We start from the raw sequence: 18,822 nt of genomic DNA, 5'->3' as shown, positions 1-18,822 counted from the left end.
ATGTTGTTTTTTTACAGGAAACTCATTTAACAGATAAGGAACATTTGAAACTCAAACGTGAATGGGTTGGGCAAGTTTTTTATTCTTCGTTTAATTCTAAGGCAAAAGGTGTGGCAATTTTGGTACATAAGAATCTACCATTTCAGTTACAGAATGAAGAGAAAAATGATGGAAGATTATTAAAATTAAATTGTACAATCTTTAATGAGGCATGGACTTTGCTTGATGTTTATGCTCCTAATGTTGAGGATACAGCTTTTGTTGTGGATATGTCTTTATTACTTGGACAATCGAACTCTAATGTGATGACTGGGGGAGATTTGAATGTGGTGTTGGAGCCTTTATTGGATAAGTACCCAAGAGTAATTAAGAAGTCTAAGATGGCAATCCAAGTGATTAATATGATGGCAGATTTGAATTTAATTGATATTTGGCAAAGAGTTAATCCTACAGAGAAAGATTTTTCTTTTTATTCCTCGCAACATAATTCTTTTTCTAGAATTGATTATTTTTTAATATCAGCACATTTGCAGGATAGGGTTACATCTGTGGAGTATAAGGCTAGATTGGTTTCGGATCATTCACTATTATTATTAGAATATTTGAGTTCACAAGATGTTCAGAAAGCTTCAAGATGGAGATTTAATACTATGCTATTGCAAAAACCAGAATTTATTAGTTTTTTTAAAACAGCAAATTGAAATTTTTATTGGTATTAACTGTAATTCTGTTTCTAGTCATTTTGTTTTATGGGATGCAATGAAAGCTTTTTTGCGAGGCCAAATTATCAGTTATGCCTCTAAAGTAAAGAAGGAGAGAATTAAAGAGATTGAAGACTTAGAGGAAAATATAACTGCTACTGAAAAAGAATTTCAAAAACATGCTACCGAAACGCAAAAGAATCAGTTAACTAATTTAAAATTTAAATATAATGAATTACAAACATATCAGTTTGAATGTTTAATGAATCGAACTAAGCATAAGTTTTATGAATGGGGTGAGAAAGCTCAAAGTTTTGTCATGGCAATTAAAAAAGGAACAATTATCTAGGATTATACCAGCGATTAGAAAGAAATCAGGTATTGCTTTTAATCAAAAGGAGATTAATGAGGAATTTTGTAATTTCTATAAACAATTGTATACTTCGGAATGTAAAGATGTAACTGGAGACGCAATAGATTCTTTCTTGGAAAATATTAACTTGCCACAATTGAATCAAGAAGACAGACAAGAGTTAGATAAACCTTTTACAGAAGATGAAATAGAAAGGGCAATAAGAGACATGCCGAATGGAAAGGCACCTGGTGAAGATGGGTTTTCTATAGAGTTTTATAAAGTTTTTTATGCTGATGTATCTTCTATTTATAAGGATGTATTACAGCAAACTTACAATACTTTTCAATTACCTGAGTCTTGTTCTAACGCAATAATTACGGTTATACCAAAAAAAGATAAAGACCCTTTACAGGTTCCTTCTTATAGACCAATTTCGTTGTTAAATGTAGATTATAAAATTGTAGCTAAAAATATGGCTAATAGATTAGCTCAATATCTGCCTAAAATTATACATGGTGATCAAACGGGATTTATAAAAAACAGGTATGCGTCAGATAATAGTTTACGGTTAATAACCTTGATAAATAAATCTAAATTTCAGTTGAATTATCCAATAGTGGTTTCATTGGATGCAGAAAAGGCTTTAGATAGAGTGGAATGGAAGTTTCTGTTCAAAGTACTTTAGAAATTTTGTTTTGGTTCTTCATTTATTGGGTTGATAAAGGCTTTAGATAATAGCCCGAAGGCTAGAATTGCTGTTAATGGCCAAATTTCAGAATCTTTTAGTTTGACAAGATCTACTAGACAAGGATGTCCGTTGTCACCTGCTTTATTTGCTATAGTTATTGAACCTTTAGCACAATTAATACGTCAAAATGAAAATGTTAAAGGTATGAGAGTTCTGAATGAGGAATATAAGATTAATTTATTTTCTGATGATGTTTTATTATATTTGGTGGATCCGGATATTTCTTTACCTGCAATTCAAGAATGTTTAGAAATTTATGGCCAATTATCTGGTTACAAAGTAAATTAGACTAAAAGTGAAATTTTACCAATTTGTAAAGGTGATTATTCAGTATATAAAAATATTACAAATTTGAAGTGGACTACACAAATTAAATATTTAAGAATTAATGTTAATACAGAATTTCAAGAATTATATTCAATTAATTATTTTCCTTTAATAAAAAGGATTAAATTAGATTTGATTAGGTGGAGGGATCTACCTTTGGGTTTACTAGGGAGGATTAATACCATAAAAATGAATATTTTTCCTAGAATACAATATTTGTTTCAATCAATTCCTTATTTTTTTTAAAAAAGTTTTTTTAAGGATTTATATAAAGCGATTAGAGAATTCTTATGGAAGGGAAAATTTCCGAGAGTAGCAATGAGAAAATTGATGTGGGATTTTCAATTTGGAGGTTTAAAATTACTGAATTTTCAGCATTATTATGAAGCAGCTCAATTCAAATTTCTTAGTGCATTAATGAATATGGATGACCCACCTAGTTGGGTAAAGATAGAAATGGCGGTTATTTTAGAAAAATTTCCTCATGAGTTTTTGTTTCGATGGAATAAAAATTTATTACGAACTTATGATATGCCAATATTGAAACATTTATTGAATTTATGGACAAGTAAATTTAAAAAATTGGGACTTAAAAATATATATTCTGGAAGATTGCCATTATATAATAATCAACTTGTTCCTTTTATGGTCTCCAATGCCACTTTGAAACAATGGGAAAAGAAGGGAATAAAAAATTTATCTGATTGTTTTTCTGAGGGTTGTTTTTGATCCTTTGACGAATTACAAAGGAAATATGGTATTAGTGCAAATTCTATATTTGTATATTATCAATTAAGATCTTTTGTAAAACAGTTATGTGGTTGACATATGATTTTATTGCCTGAATCTAGTTTTGAAGAATATGTACTTTCAATACCAAAAAAGGGATATATATCTGATTTGTATTGTATTTTACAAGAAATTGATAGTAAAAAAGACTGGGATAAGTTGAAATGGGAAAAAGATTTAGGACATAAAATAGCTGAAGAAGCTTGGATGGAAATTTGTCAGAATAGTATTCGGAAATTAATTAATGCTAGACTAGCGATGATTAATTATAATTTTATTCATCAGCTATACTTAACGCCGGAGAAATTAAAAAAATTTGGTTTTAGTATGTTGGATTCTTGTTTTCGATGTGATCAGATGGCCAATACTTTTTTGCATACTGTTTGGCTTTGTGATCGATTGCAACAGTTTTGGAAAGGTATTCAATCTGTTTTTAACAGTTTATATAATATCCATCTTGTATTAGATCCCGATATATTTTTATTAGGGAACATGCAATCATTAATCGATTTAGGTTTAGAGGATTATCAGATTTCATTTATTTATTTAGCTTTAGTTATGGCTAAGAAATGTATAGCACTTACTTGGAAAGATAGAAATATACTAACTTTAGATAAGTGGTATTTGGAAATGAAATTTTGTTTGACTATGGAAAGGATATCTTTTTCATTTCAGGATAAGATGTCTTTTTATAAGTTAAAGTGGACTCCGTTTGCTAATTATATGCATTTAAGTTTGATTTAAATATATGTTTAAGTGTGATATTTTAGTATTGACAATTTTTTTTTGTTGTTAGAATTTTTTTAGGTTAAGTTTTATCTCTTTTTTGTAAGTGGGTATTTTTTTCATATATAATATTGTCAATTTTATTAACTCTTCACTCTTTATTTGGGGGGAGGGTTGGACTAATTTTAAGTTAGACTATTAATATTGTGTTACAATTAACAGGGGGGGGTTATTTTGTGTAGTTTTCTGATGTAATATTGTAATCATACATTTTTTAATTTTTTTTCTATTTTTCTTTAAATGTAATTCTTTATTGTATTCATGTTATAAAATTTTAAATAAAGTCTTCAAAAATAAAAATAAAGTGCACAGGTAAGAGTTCTTAGACGAGTCCCTGACTGAGTTTATTGTTGAGGAGTCTGATAGTGGAGGGAGAGCATGTGAACCTGGTGGGGCATGTCTGGTGGCACCAAAACCTCTTATATTTTCATGTACTTCATCCTCATCACTGCATGTTCAGAGTTCCCTCTGAACATCAGAACTCGTCTGAACCAGCTCATTGTCACCCCTGCATTCTGATTTAATCATCAGCCATATTCTGGGAGTTGCCTCAATGGTAGCTACAAATGCACCAATCATGTTCATCGATCAAGTGCACCAACAAGTGAACCCACCAAGTCAAGTTTATTGTCATCTGATTGCACAAGTACAACCCAAGGAAACAGCATCCTCCGGTCCTCGGTGCAAAACATGCAGACACACTACCAGTCTTTCCAGGAAATGCAGTCACTTTTCACCTTCCTAACAAATGAGGAGATGTTGAGTACCCATGAAAGGTCACTAGTTCAGTGAATTCTAAGGAACTTGGTGCTCTCCACACTCTACTACAGAGTTGTTGATGTGTAGTGGAGGATGGTCGTTCCTGGTCCTCCTGAAGTCCACAATCATCTATGTCTTGTCCACGTTGAGATTCAGGTTGTTATTCTTGCACCATTTCATGAGATTTTCCACCCCTTCTCTATAGAGCAACTGATCGTTGTTGCCATTGAGGCCAACGACTGTTGTGCCATCTGTAAGCTTGACACTGGTGGAGCTGGATCTAGCAATGTAGTCGTAGGTCAGTGGCGTGAACAGGAGCGTGCTGAGCACACAGTCCTGCATTGCACCAGTGCTCAGTGTTACGGTGCTCAACGTTCTGCTACTAACCCAGATAGAATGTGATCTTTCCATTGGGAATTCCAGGATCCAGTTACAAAGAGAGGAGTTGAGTCCCAGTGAGGACAGCTTCTCCACCAGCCACTGGGGAATGATCATGTTAAATGTTGAGCTGAAGTAAGTGAACAGCAGCCTGGTATATGAGATGTCTTTGTCCAGGTGGGCCAGAACGGAGTGAAGCAACAAGGATATTGCATCATCTGCGCATCAGTCTCTTCTATAGGCATATTGAAATGGATCCAGTGTCCCTGGGAGGTGCGCTTTGATACGTTTCATCACCAGACACTCAAAGCATTTCAGAATGGTGAAGGTCAGTACCACAGATGGTAGTCATTGAGGCCTGTTTTTGTCATCCTCTTGAGTACTGGGAATGATGACGTCCATGAATTGATTTGCGCAGTCCTTCAGTACCCGACCAGGTATGCTGCCTGGTCCCACTGCCTTGTGTGGGTACACCTTGGATAGGGTTCTCCTCAGGGAGCCCATTCATCAGGGGGAGATAGAGCTTTCCTTGGCACCATCCTGATCTCATCAAACCATGCAGTGTTACATCTCAAACCAGCAACAACAGAAGATGTAATTCAAAAGCATTAAATTTTGACTCTATATTTATCAATGACTTAACAATATAATCACTTAACACATTTAACGCCACAATAAATAATCTACAGCAAATATACAGATATCATATATTTATAAACAGTGAAGTATGTGAAAAACCCAGACCATTACAGACTGTGTCCAATATTCAAAAAGGAAAAAATCCCCAAAATTCCCAGGTCAGTCAAGTAAGTCAGTTAAAAGAACAGTCCACAGAATTCAAAATTCAATATCCCAGTTCAGTTCTTTAACTGACAATAAAGGACATCGTATTGAACGTTGGAGAGAGAAATGACGGATGTTGCGCTGCAGTAAATTTATGAATCCTCACTTATGAGGCACATGCATTTCACACAGCTCTCCAGCTGCCCTCCACCGCTCCAACTGCTGCTCTCTGCTTCACAGCTGGATTCTCCCTTGTTCTCAAAAGTTCCAAGCAATTGGCGAGTCAGCACTCAGCTGTACCACAAGTTGCACAGAGTTCTTGGCAAATATCCATCCTTTATAATGACAGTCCACAGTCCAAAAGGTCAGTCCATGGTCCATAACAATAGAAGGTGTTCATTCTGTCCAGAAGGGAGGTGTCATTGTCCTTAATTCACAAGGTTGACTTGTGATCTGTAATAGTTTTGATGTCTTGCCACATGTGCTTTGTGTTGCACAGCTGTCTGTGGTTCTTCTGTGCGTACCCACGCTTTGCCTTCCAGATTGCACGGGAGAGTTCATTGGTGTTGATGTTCTGTTTCCCACTGCCTGCCCCTTGCCTGTCTCGAGGCCCGAGCCCTGAGACAGGCGTATCACCGTTGTACCGTTTCCTGCTGCCTGCTCCTTGCATGTCTGGAAACATCAACAGTGGGGTTAAGACTGATGTTCCTCTGCTGTCTCTCACTTTCTCCCATGTCTGACTCTCCGGGCTTGTGAAGAGCTTCTGCCCAAGTTGCTTCGCTTTTTTTGGGCCCGTATTAAACTGGGTTTGGCCACTTGCTTTTATTCTGAATGCTGCTGCAATCGTATCTGCCTGTCCCGCATCGGACTTGTCAGCCACAAACGAGCCTGCAGCTGACGTGGACTTTTACCCCCTCCATAAATCTTCGTCCGCGAAGCCAAGCCAAAGAAAGAAAAAACATTGGTGCACAGCACTGGAACTAATTGAGGGGTTCCTGATGCAAGTTCAATTTTTTGGAACTTCATATGACCTTAAAGTAGTCATGACACTCAGTATCAAATGTTACCACAATTATAGTAAACTAAATCACGTTAGTGCTAATGAATACTTGTATAATAAACAGTAATGCAAATCAGTGCAAGCTGGTTTTGAACCACTTATATGATCTTAAATTCAATGTGGTCATGACATTCAGCATCAAATGTTACCCCTACTGAACCTACCTGGACATTTCTCCAGTGCTCCCTATTGACTTGCAGAATAGAACAAACAGACATACATGCACAGATTTAAGGATTAGTTATTTATTAATGAAGATATTGTTTTGGAAACAACATCATCTTGGTGAATTTCTATTGTTGCTGGACTATGAGGTACAGGCTGTATGGGTGAAACTAAGAAACAAGGAAGGCATGATCACCTTGTTGAGGGTGTATTATGTGCCCTTAAAAGGTCAATGGGAATAAGAGAAGCTAATCTGCCAGGAGATTTTAACTTCCAAAATATTTAACTTGAAAGCCATATTGCGAAAAGCTTGAATTGGTTAAACGTGTTCACAATATGAAGAGGGTCTCACACAGGAGAGTGCAATCCTTGATCTTCTCTTGGGAGATTGGAAAGGGCAAGTGGGTGAAGTGTTTGCGGATAAGCCTGGGAGGGGGGTCAGTGACCATTGTTACACTGGGTTTAAAATAGATATGGCGAGAGACAGAGCAAGACCACTAGTTAAAAATTGGAATTGGGGCAAGGCCAACATTGTAGGTATAAGACAATATCTATCTCGTTAATTGGATCAGGTTGTTTGAAGGAAAAGGAATGTGAGGAAAATGGAATGTTTTTAAAAGTGTGTTGACAGGAGTCCAGGACATGCACATTTTTAATTTTGTTCGAGTGAAGGTTCAGACATGCAAACATAGAGAAGCTTGAATGATGAGAGAAATTCAGGTACTGGTCAAGGACAAGGAGGAGGAATGGGGCAGGTAAAAGCAGTTGGGATCATTTATACCTGGAGGAATTTCAGGAACTGAGCAAGCAAAAAAAGGAAATTGAGAGGGGGAATAAAGGGATGGGGATGGCTCTGGGATAGGATAATCCCAAGAGGTTTTATTTGCAAAAAGAGGAAAAAGGGCAACCATAGGGAAAAAAATGGGACACCTCCTGAAAGAATGTGTTCAACTCTGCACGGAACCACAGAAGATGGGCGAAGTCCTCAATGATAGTTCTCTGGGTTTTTTTACTGTGGAGAATGAGGACCGGGGAACTTGGAGCAGTCAATAATAGTGCTTCAAGAACAGACAGCATCATGGTTGAAAAGGCCCTGATGTCGTGAAGGTAGAGAAATCTCCTAGGCCTGATCAGATGTAGCCAAGGACCTTGTGGGAAGCAAGAGAGAAAAAATGCAGGGGACCTAGCTGAGAATGATGAATTTTCATTAAATACAGGTGAGGTGCCTCTATTCAAGAAGAGCTGCAGGGAAAAGACTGGAAACTACAGGCATTTGTGGTTGGTAAGTTACGGGACAACATTCTGAAGGAAAAGATATACAGTACATGCACATGGATAGACAAGGGTTGAGTAGGAATAATCAGTTTTGTTAATGGGAGGTCATATCTCACAAATCTGATTGAGTTTTTTTTTAAGATACGACCAAAAAGGTTGACGAGGGCAGAGTTGTAAATGTGGTATATGTGAATTGGGTGGTCAAAAGGCTTCCAACACAGTTATTTTCATCAGTCAGAGCACTGAGTGCAGAAGTTGGTAGGTATAAGACATTGGTGAGTTGATATTTGGAGTACTGTGTTCAGTTTTGATCACTGTGCTAAGGAAAGAGGTTGTCAAATTGGAGAGGGTAGAGGAAGATTTAGAGGGATGTGGAAATGACTTGGCATATGAGCTACAGGGAGAGGTCGAGCAGGCTACAGCTTTATTCATTAGAGTGGAGGAGGATAAGGGGTGATCTCACAGAGGCGGGAAAAATCATGAGAGAAATAAATCGGGTGAACGCAGAGAGTCTTTTGTCCAGAGCTGGGCAATCAATAACTAAAGGACATCAGTTTAAGGTGAGGGGAAGAAATTTAATAGAAAACTGAGGGGTGTTCAGTGTATGGAATGGGCTGGAATGCTGAAGAAACATTTGGATGAATTTAAGGACAAGTTTAAGGGATATGGACCAAATGTAGGCAGATGGGACATGGGTGGGACATTTTGGTTGGTGTGCGCAAGTTGGACTGAAAGATCGGTTTCCACACTATGTGACTATGAGAGGGAGGGATGAGGCAGGGGCTGGGACGTGATAGGTAGAACCGACCGGGAGAGATGGTCAGGTAGGGCCAAGTTGGAGAGGAGCTCATTGAGACAGAGCTGATTGGTAATGGGTGAAAGTACAAGGAAAATAATTTGACAGACAGAGTGGGAAGGGACTGGAAATGACAGATGAATGAAGGGAGTAGAGGTCAAAGTTGATAATTATGTAGTGGGCAGTTTAGGGATGAATGGAAAAGGTAAACAATGAGAGAGAATACCTGAGTGGATTGGTGGGAGTGGAAAGTACTAGTTAGTTGCGAATGGAAAGTTCACTGCACATGCCCAGGAGCTGTAGGCTACCCAGACAGAAGATGGGGTGTCCTTCTTAGTGTGTTTGACCTCATCCTGACAGTGGAGAAAGCTGAGGATGGGCAGGTCAGTCTGGGACTGGGAGATGAAATAACATGAGGATGACCTTGCTTTTGATACAAAAGCAGCTACCTCTGAATCCACCCTGAGATCCAAAAATCATGAGAAATATTACCAAAATTGATTCAAACTCTGTGCACATGAAAAATATTCCACTATCATAAAGGGTCCATTGAATCTTTGAATGTGACTTCTGTATAATTATGGAAACAAACAGTGGACATGTAGCTGAATCATTCACATATAGTGAGAAGAAGTTTCCAACAGTGTGCATTTCTAGAAACATAGAGACCTAGGAATATAAGTGCATCCATCTCTGAAGAAGGCAGGTGATGAGACTCCTGTCTTTATATTATTCATATCTACAGACAGGACACAGAATTAAAAAGCCTCCAACTTACACAGAACTGTTCTAACACTCTGGACGTGGAGGGAAAACAAAGATCTCCAGATGTTTTGATTATAGTTTTAAAAAAAATCACTACCTTGATCACTATTGACTACCTTGAAAAGGGCTCAGGCCCGAAACATTGGCAATATATTTTACCTCTTATGGACGCTGCTAGATCTGTTGAATTCCTCCAGTATTTCTGTCATTGCAGGTCAGAGAGATTGCAGGTTTGATTTGTGGACAGGGTTGGGAAGAGGGTTTACTGCATGGACAAACTGGAGGAGATGGAGTTGCTGGGGTCAGAGTTGGGATTGAAAGAGGATTGAGAGAGCTCAAAAATCAACAAGGATGTAGAGCAGTGGTTATAAACCGTTTTCTTTCCACTCACATACCCCTTTAAGTATTCCCTATGCCATAGGTGCTCTTGGATCACCCCTGATCATACCGAGCAAATTTGTAATGAACTCTGAGGACTTAGGGGAGCCTCCATCAACCACACTGTCCTGGCTTCACGAGTGCCTCGGCACCCTGGCCCCCACCAAGCCCACAGCCAGCCCCACATGTACATCGCCAAGGACTTGGCTGATTGTAAATATGTATTTGTTCAGCACGGGGCACACCAGTCACCTCTCAGAGACCTTACAAGGGGTCCTACTGTTTCATATGAAACAACAGCTCCACCTGTGTTCTGGACGTTAGTGGCAGAGAGGAGACCGGATGAAACTGACCTACTTAGACACCGATCAGCCCATCAGCCATCTGACCCCACGATGCAGAGGTCACCGTCCTCAGAACTCTGCCCTGATTGCCGGTTCTGGGGTGAGTTGTGTAGCGGCCTGTGCCTCTGGCCAACACCAGAAATGGGCATCGAACGCAGCAACCGGCAAGACCTTGCACGGGCTGAGATGCCCATTTCCAGGATCCGCCAGTGGTACGGTGAAACTGGCCAACCACCACTGGCGGATCCTGGAGGCCCAATCAGTGGTCGGTCTGCTCAACCTATGACCCAGTGGTGACACGGCTGAGCTCACTATAAAAGGCAGAGCTGCCCCTAAATAAACACAGCATCAAATAGATTCTACTGGTGAGTGTGTGTCTTTCCTCTGCAACGTTTGAGCTACAACCATGAGCTATAACCTGGCTGTAGCAGTACCAATCCTGGTACAATCTTGTCTTATTAATTGTGCTAATGGTTCAACTGCCAAACAAATAATGCTGGAGTCAAAGGACATCCTTGTCTAGCAGATTTAGTTAATGTACAATCTATTAATAATGAACTTAAACTGAGAGTTCACAGGGAGAACATGTAGACTCCACACAGACAGTGCTTGAGGTCAGAAATGAACATGTGTAAGTAGAGCTCGGATGCAGTGGAGGGTGAAATATATCAAGCATGATTGGAGGAATGGGTCCAACTAGATCAGTGGTTTTCAAACTCTTTCTTTCCACTCACATACCATCTTGTATTCCCTATGCCATAGGTGCTCTGTGATTAGTAAGGAATTACTTAAGGTGGTCCCGCATCGGACTTGTCAGCCACAAACGAGCCTGCAGCTGACGTGGACTTTTTACCCCCTCCATAAATCTTCGTCCGCGAAGCCAAGCCAAAGAAACTTAAGGTGGTATGTGAGTGGAAAGAAAATGTTTGAAAACCACTGTTTTAATCGTCCTTAATTGACTTATGTGCTCGGTTTCATAACTCCAAAGGAAATGGGCCAATAACAATTTTTCTCAAGCAAAATATTTCAGTAACAATTGGGTCCAGACCAGTGATTCCCAACTTCTTTCCACACTCACATCCCATCTTAAGCAATCCCTTACTAATCACAGAGCACCTATGGCATAGGGATTGCTTAAGGTGGTATGTGAGAGGAAAGAAAAGGTTTGAAAACTACTGAACTAGATTGATTTCCCTGTGCTCTCAGGGAGTGATATACCTAATGGCCTTGCAATGAGAGGTCTATTTACATAAAAGTTTAAAAAGTAGAGCCTCAGATCAGCAATACCAGTGCTAGATTTTAAATGTAAACATACAGCACGGTAACAGGGCCTTTCACTCCAGGAGTCCGTGCCACCTAATTTCACTCAATTGACCTACAGCTCCCAGTCTATTTTGAATGGTGGGAGGAAACCCACACATTCACGGGGGAAATGTACAAGCTCCTTGCAGACAGTGTGGGATTTGAACCCCGGTCCCGATCGCTGGCACTGTAACAACGTTGCGCTAACTACCATGCTAAGCGTGCTGCCCACAGGTCCCATCCTTGGGCTAGGAACTCAGGCCACTGGCTTTTGTGCTTGGAGTCACAAGGAATTCATTCCTCAAAATTCAAATTGTAAAGAGTTTCAGGAAACATGTTGGTTAGATCAGAAACTCCAGAGGGTCCTGCAATACATGCAGGCAGCAGATTGATAAGACAGACTCCTGGATCTATCAACTAAATGTAAAGTAGGGGAAGGCAAATCTCAGAATCAGAATTTGTTACGAAATATGTTTTGCGCCACCACCACAGTGCAAACAATATATTCTAGAACTAGTTTAACCAAGGACGAGACCTTGGTGAATATGAGGTCAGCTAATGTGCTGGAGCATGTCAAAGTTAAGAAAAAGAAAGTATTAAAGCCTCTTTAAGGCACTCACATAGACAAGTCCCAAGGACTGGACATGATAAACCCAAGGTTACTAAGGGAAGCAAGGGGAAAGTTTGCTGGGGCATTGACGATGTTATTTGCATACCACAGAAGAGATACCAGAGGACTGGAGAATGGCATGAGTGTTCATGTTAAGAAATGTAAGGGAATTGTAGACCAGTGAGTCTAACTTCAGTATTGGGCAAACTATTGGAGAGGATTTTTGGGGCAGGATATATGAGCATTTGGAGCGAAAACTTATCAGGGATATTTCGCATGGCTTTGTCATGTCTCACGAGCCTAATTGAGATTTTCAAGGCAACAAAGGAAATTTATGAAGGAAAGGCATGGACACAGTGTACATGATTTTAGCAAGGTGCTTGCTAAGGCACCCCATGGTTGGCTCGTCCAGAAAGTTATGAGGCATGGAATCCATGGAAACTAGACTGCTTGGATTTGGAATTGGCTTGCTTATAGAATCAAAGGGTGGCAGATGATGGAATGTATTCCGTATGGAGGTCATTTACAAGCGGTGTTCCATAGGAATCCGTTGTGGGATTTTTGTAAACAACTTTGATGAAGTAGAGGGTGGGTCTGTAAGTTTATAGACCTGATGCAGTTGGTCAAAGAAATGGCAGTTGGTGTTCAATCCAGATATGTGATAAACTTTGAAAAAACTCTGATTAAACGATACAGAGTATTGTACTCAGTCCTGATCATCTCATTACAGGTAGGATGTGGAAACTTTGGAGAGGGTACAGAGGAGATTTACCAGAAAAGGTTGAGTGAGCTCAGACTTTTTTATTTGGAGCAAAGGAGGAATTGAGGTGATTTCATGGAGGTGTACAAGATTATGAGAGAAAGAGATAGAGTGGACAGCCAGCACCTTCTTCCTTGGGTGACAATAGCAAATGCCAGAGGAGATGGGTTTAAGGTGAATGGAGAAAAGTTTAAGAGTGACACCAGAGGTAGTTTATTTTTGCACAGTGTGATGGGTACCTTGAATGCATTGCTGGGGATGATGGTGAAGCTGGTCCAATATGCAGATTTAAAATACTCTTAGATAGGCACAATGATGTAAGAAAAATAGAGGGTTATGGACTGTTAGCGAGGGATGCAAGAAAATAGAGAATTAGGAGTGTGAGGGGGAAAAAAGGTTTGCATTGTTGAATAGATTTATATAGGTAGGCTGAAGGGCTGGTTCAATGTTGTGCCATTCTATATAAACTGTTATCAATCTAATCCCCTCCCTCATGGCCCATAACCCTCTATTTTTCTTACATCCATGTGACTATCTTAGACTATTTTAATTGTCCCTATTGGACCAGCCTCCACCACCACAACCAATAACTTACCCCATCATCTCCTTGAGTACTGTTCTCTGTTATATCCAGTGCAACAGCTTTATAGTTTGCATTGGACTCATGTTCGGGTTGGTTACACAAACCAAGTGCCTGTCCCTGCACTGTCCTGTGGTCTATATTATACATGTGGCTGCATTCAGCTGTAAGCCTCCAACTTGTGATCTCCATTATTGTTCAGCAGAAATGATGTCAGATCTGCAGGGTGTATGATTTGTTCCTTAATGGAAGGAGGTTGCAGAGCAATTGGCCAATGCAACTGGATGGGACATATATCTGCTAAAAACTCCAATGCAGAACTACAAGTTACATAGTCCAGCATGAAAAGACAGCAATATTTTCATTGAACCTTGTGACAGAATAACTTCAGTGATGGACATGGAATATATTTTATTGTTCAAAAATATGAATTCTCTGCAAAATTTGACGATGATGTACAGGAGCAAGATACAGTTCTTGATAATTGAGGCAGGCAAATGTTCAGTCACACCTGACTGGAACTATAGTTTCATTGCAAACAAAATTGTGTAGATATTTCATGTTATACAGCCGTTATCCAGCACTGCAGGTTGTCCAAGTAAATGAGTAGAAAAATCAAACACAAGGTCCTTTGACAGAGTTATTGACCAACTCTGTTTTAACTGTGGAGCTGGGGGTGTGAGATGAGTCCAGGACAGTGGTTTATAATTCCTGTTGCACTGATACAGGAGACATTTTCAATTGCTGCATTTCACAAATGAAAATTAATTTTATTGCAAAGCAGACAATACTTCAGCTGAGTTAATTTGCTCCTTTGGGGCAATTCCACCAATAAAGTACTGCTACCTCCCGGAAGTGAATAAAATAGTATAGGAGCAGGGTTTTCAGCCCGTGTCAACATTATGTTTCTTTATCAGAACCTTTCCAGTTAGTGTCACTGCCGACCCTTCTCCCCTAAACTTGCACCTTCTTGGGGAGGTTCGTTTGATGAAAGCTACCTCTGAATCTGCTTCCACCATGATGGAGTCATGCCTTCACTCAGTCCAGAAACATCTCCCATCTCTCCTTTGGATCTTCAGTCAAGTTCCTCAGACCTCTGTCTGCACAAGTGATTGGTTCTGTCAGATGTTCAACCATGGAGTGACAGATGTATCTCACCTTAACTTCACTGGAAGCCCATCTTGGCTGGTCTACTTCTCAACACGAGTTCAGCTAACCAAACACCAGCCCAAGATAGTCAGCCTCCCTTACGAATTAACTTTGCCTAAGAGTTATTTTTGTTTATTGAGTCATAACAATGCCTGGATTTCATACATGATTCTTTTCAATTTCCAGCAGGAAACGATCACGACAAATGGATTTCTTCCTCATTTCACACATTATCCCTAAATTAACTATCTTGCCACTTTCCTTGGCTCTTCTAAGTGTTGTCCAACATGTTGAGGCTGATTCACCAGCTAACAGAACCATGTCTGTGACCTCACAGGGCCTTGGATCAATGCTGAAGGCTCCCAAAGCGATTGATTTCTGTTGATGGACATATCCTGATCCAGTGGGCTGTGATGGAGTTTGGCACATTGTCTTCACATCAACTGCTTGACTGCTCTGTGAGACAGCTCCTCCAGTTGACATACCCATTCCTAGATGTAAGCGAGGAGATATTTGCCTTATCTGAAGTTGTGGCTTCAGTGATGCTGGACACATGATTTTGTTCCATCTAATGGCCATGGTGAAATGAGTGGCATGCCAGAATATTTCAAAGCCAAGCACTTTATAGGGGCTGAAGTTACATGACCATGGAACAAAGAAGCAGAATTAGGCCATTCAGCCTTTTGAGTTTGCTCCACCATTCAAATCTAAGATCTTTTCTCACAACACCATTCCCCTGCCCTCTTCCCATAATCTTTGAAGTCCTCTCTAATCATAGAACCATTGAACATTACAGCACAGAAATAGGCCCCTTCAGCCTTTCTAGTCTGGGTAGAACTATTTTTCTGCCTAGTAACACTGACCTGCACCCAGTCCTCAGCCCTCCATGTACCTCTCCCATCCATATACCTTTTTCATCCACATATCTTTTCCATCCAAATTCTTCATTAAAATTGAGCCTGCATTCCCCACTTCAGATGGCACCTCATTCCACACTCTATGAAGAAGATTCTCCTTGTTTCCCCATAAACTTTTCCCCTTTCACCCTTAACCTGTCCTTTGGTTTGTATCTCACCTACCCTCAGTGGAAAAAGCTTAATGTCTTAAAGATAAGCGTATACAGAGCCGTTGTCATACCCACACTCCTGTTCGGCTCCGAATCATGGGTCCTCTACCGGCACCACCTACGGCTCCTAGAACGCTTCCACCAGCGTTGTCTCCGCTCCATCCTCAACATCCATTGGAGCGCTCACACCCCTAACGTCGAGGTACTCGAGATGGCAGAGGTCGACAGCATCGAGTCCACGCTGCTGAAGATCCAGCTGCGCTGGATGGGTCACGTCTCCAGAATGGAGGACCATCGCCTTCCCAAGATCGTATTATATGGCGAGCTCTCCACTGGCCACCGTGACAGAGGTGCACCAAAGAAAAGGTACAAGGACTGCCTAAAGAAATCTCTTGGTGCCTGCCACATTGACCACCGCCAGTGGGCTGATAACGCCTCAAACCGTGCATCTTGGCGCCTCACAGTTTGGCGGGCAGCAGCCTCCTTTGAAGAAGACCGCAGAGCCCACCTCACTGACAAAAGGCAAAGGAGGAAAAACCCAACACCCAACCCCAACCAACCAATTTTCCCTTGCAACCGCTGCAATCGTGTCTGCCTGTCCCGCATCGGACTGGTCAGCCACAAACGAGCCTGCAGCTGACGTGGACTTTTTACCCCCTCCATAAATCTTCGTCCGCGAAGCCAAGCCAAAGAAAAAATACCCTTCAATTTTAAATTCCTCTATCAAATCTCCCCTCATTCTTCTACGCATCAAGGAATAAAGTCCAACATGTTTAACCTTTCCCTGCAACTCAGTTCTTGAAATCCAGGCAACATCCGAGTAAATTTTCTCTGTGTCTTATTGATATCTTTCCTGTAACCAAATCTGCCCTCATCAATGTCTTGTACAACTTTACTATAACATCATAACTCCTATACTCAATGCTTTGATTTATAAAGGCCAATATGCTAAAAGCTCTCTTTACAACCCTATCCACCTGTGATGCCAATTATGTATCAGTATTCCCTCTGTTCTACCGCACTCCTCAGTGACTTCCCATTTACTGTGTATGTACTTTCTTGGTTTGTCCTTCCAATATGCATCACCTCACACTTGTCTGCATTAAATTCCATCTGCCATTTTTCAGCTGGTCAAGATCCCCCTGCAAGCTTTGAAAACATTTTTGTTGTCCACAACGCCTCCAATCTTAATGTAATCTGCAAATTTGCTGATCCAATGTATCAAATAATCCAGATCAGTGATATAAAAGACAAATAACAATGGTCCCAGCACCAATCCCTCAGGCACATCACTAATCACAGCCGTCCAGTCTGAGAAACAATCTGGCTTCTCCCATCCAGCCATTGTCAAATCCAGTTCACCGTGAATACCTAGCAACGGAACCTTCCTGACTAACTGCCATGCGGAATGATGTAAAGGCCTTACTAAAGTCCATGTAGCCTTTCCTTCGTCAACTTTCATGGTAACCTCCTCAAAAAACTACAATTGGCTAAAAATGTCCTACCATGCACATGTTGACTATCCCTTATCAGTCCCTGGCTATCTAAATACTGTATATCTGATATCTAGAACACCTTCCAATAATTTACCTACTAATGATATCACGCTCACCAGCCTATAATTTTCAGGGATACTTTTGGAGCCTTTTTAAAACAATGGAACAACATGAACTAACCTCCAATCCTCCTGGACCACACCTTTAAATATATCTGCCAGAGCCCCTGCAATTTCTACACTAGCCTCCTTCAAGGTCTGCAGGAATATCTTGTCAGGCCCTGGGGATTTATCCACCCTTATTTGCTTTAAGACAGTAAACACCTCTTTCTCTAATCTGTATGGGTTCCATGACATCACTACTTGTTTTCCTTACTTCCCTCGACTCTGTATCAGTCTCTGAATTAATACTGATGCAAAAAAAACTATCCTTTTGCTCTTAATTTACCTGTAGAAACCCTTAGGATTTTCCTTCACATTGTCTGCCAAAGCAACCTTATCTTCTTTTAGCCTTCCTGATTTATTTCTTGAGGTTTTTTTTGCATTGTTTATACTCAAGAACCTAATTTGCTCCATGTTACCTATAACTCTATACACCTATCTTTTCTTCCAAACTAGATCCCCAATATCCCTCAAAAACAAGGTTCCCTATGCCTGTTAACTTTATCTTTAATCCTAACAGGAACATACAAACTGTGTACGTCAAAATTTCATCTTTGAAAGTCCTTCACTTACCTCGCACGTCCTTGCCCGAAAACAACTTATCCCAATCCAGCACTCTAGATCCTTTCTCATTTCCTCAAAATTGGCCTTTCTCCAATTTAGAATCTCAACCCGAGGCCCAGGCCTGTATTTCTCCATAACTGATTGGACCCAAAAATGTTCCACTACACATTCTTCTGTCACCTGGCCTGCCTTGGTCCCTAATAGGAGATCCAGTAATGCAGTCTCTTTAGTTGGTACCTTGATATGTTGATTTAGAAAACTTTCCTGAACACGTTTGACAAACTTCAAGCTATCCAGTCCTTTTGCAGTATGGGAGTCCCAGTCAATGTGTGAAAAATTAAAATTTCCTACTATCACAACCTTATGATCCCTGCAGCTTTCAGCTCTCCCTCTCTCTCCAGATTTGCTCCTCCAATTCTCTTTGACTATTGGACAGTCTATAACACAAACCCATGATTGTGGTCATATCCTTCCTGTTCCTCAGCTCCACCCATATAGCCTCTGGTCTGTCCTGCCTGAGCGCAGGTGTGATATTTTTCCTGACGAAAAATGCCACTCCTCCCCCTTCCATTCCCTCCCCCCCCCCCCCCCATTCTATCATGTTTAAAGCCCAGTACATTGAGCTGCCAGACCTGACCCACCTACAACCAAGATTCACTAATGGCCACAATGGCATGGATCCACATGCCAATTCATGCTCTAAGCTCATGTGCCATTCCTACAAT

The 18,822-nt window shown here is 40.4% G+C and overlaps 1 protein-coding gene across 3 annotated transcripts in view; it reads right to left on the bottom strand.

Moving 5' to 3' along the window:
* The window catches only part of xylt2 (xylosyltransferase II), a 158,102-nt gene that overhangs the window by 62,144 nt on the left and 77,136 nt on the right, over nucleotides 1–18,822 (bottom strand). For 2 of the 3 annotated variants that reach the window (XM_069929397.1, XM_069929396.1), the window contains exon 12: nucleotides 14,053–15,301. The exons of the other annotated variant lie outside the window; for it this stretch is intronic. In XM_069929397.1, coding sequence (XP_069785498.1) covers nucleotides 14,970–15,301 — 332 coding nt within the window. In that variant the 3' untranslated portion in view covers nucleotides 14,053–14,969. Of the gene's footprint in view, nucleotides 1–14,052; nucleotides 15,302–18,822 lie in introns of those variants that run through there. 3 annotated transcript variants of the gene reach the window in all.

Source organism: Narcine bancroftii, chromosome 3 (genome assembly GCF_036971445.1).
Source record: "Narcine bancroftii isolate sNarBan1 chromosome 3, sNarBan1.hap1, whole genome shotgun sequence".
Classification (NCBI taxonomy): Eukaryota; Metazoa; Chordata; class Chondrichthyes; order Torpediniformes; family Narcinidae; genus Narcine; species Narcine bancroftii.
This window is presented reverse-complemented; position numbering and strand designations above follow the sequence as displayed.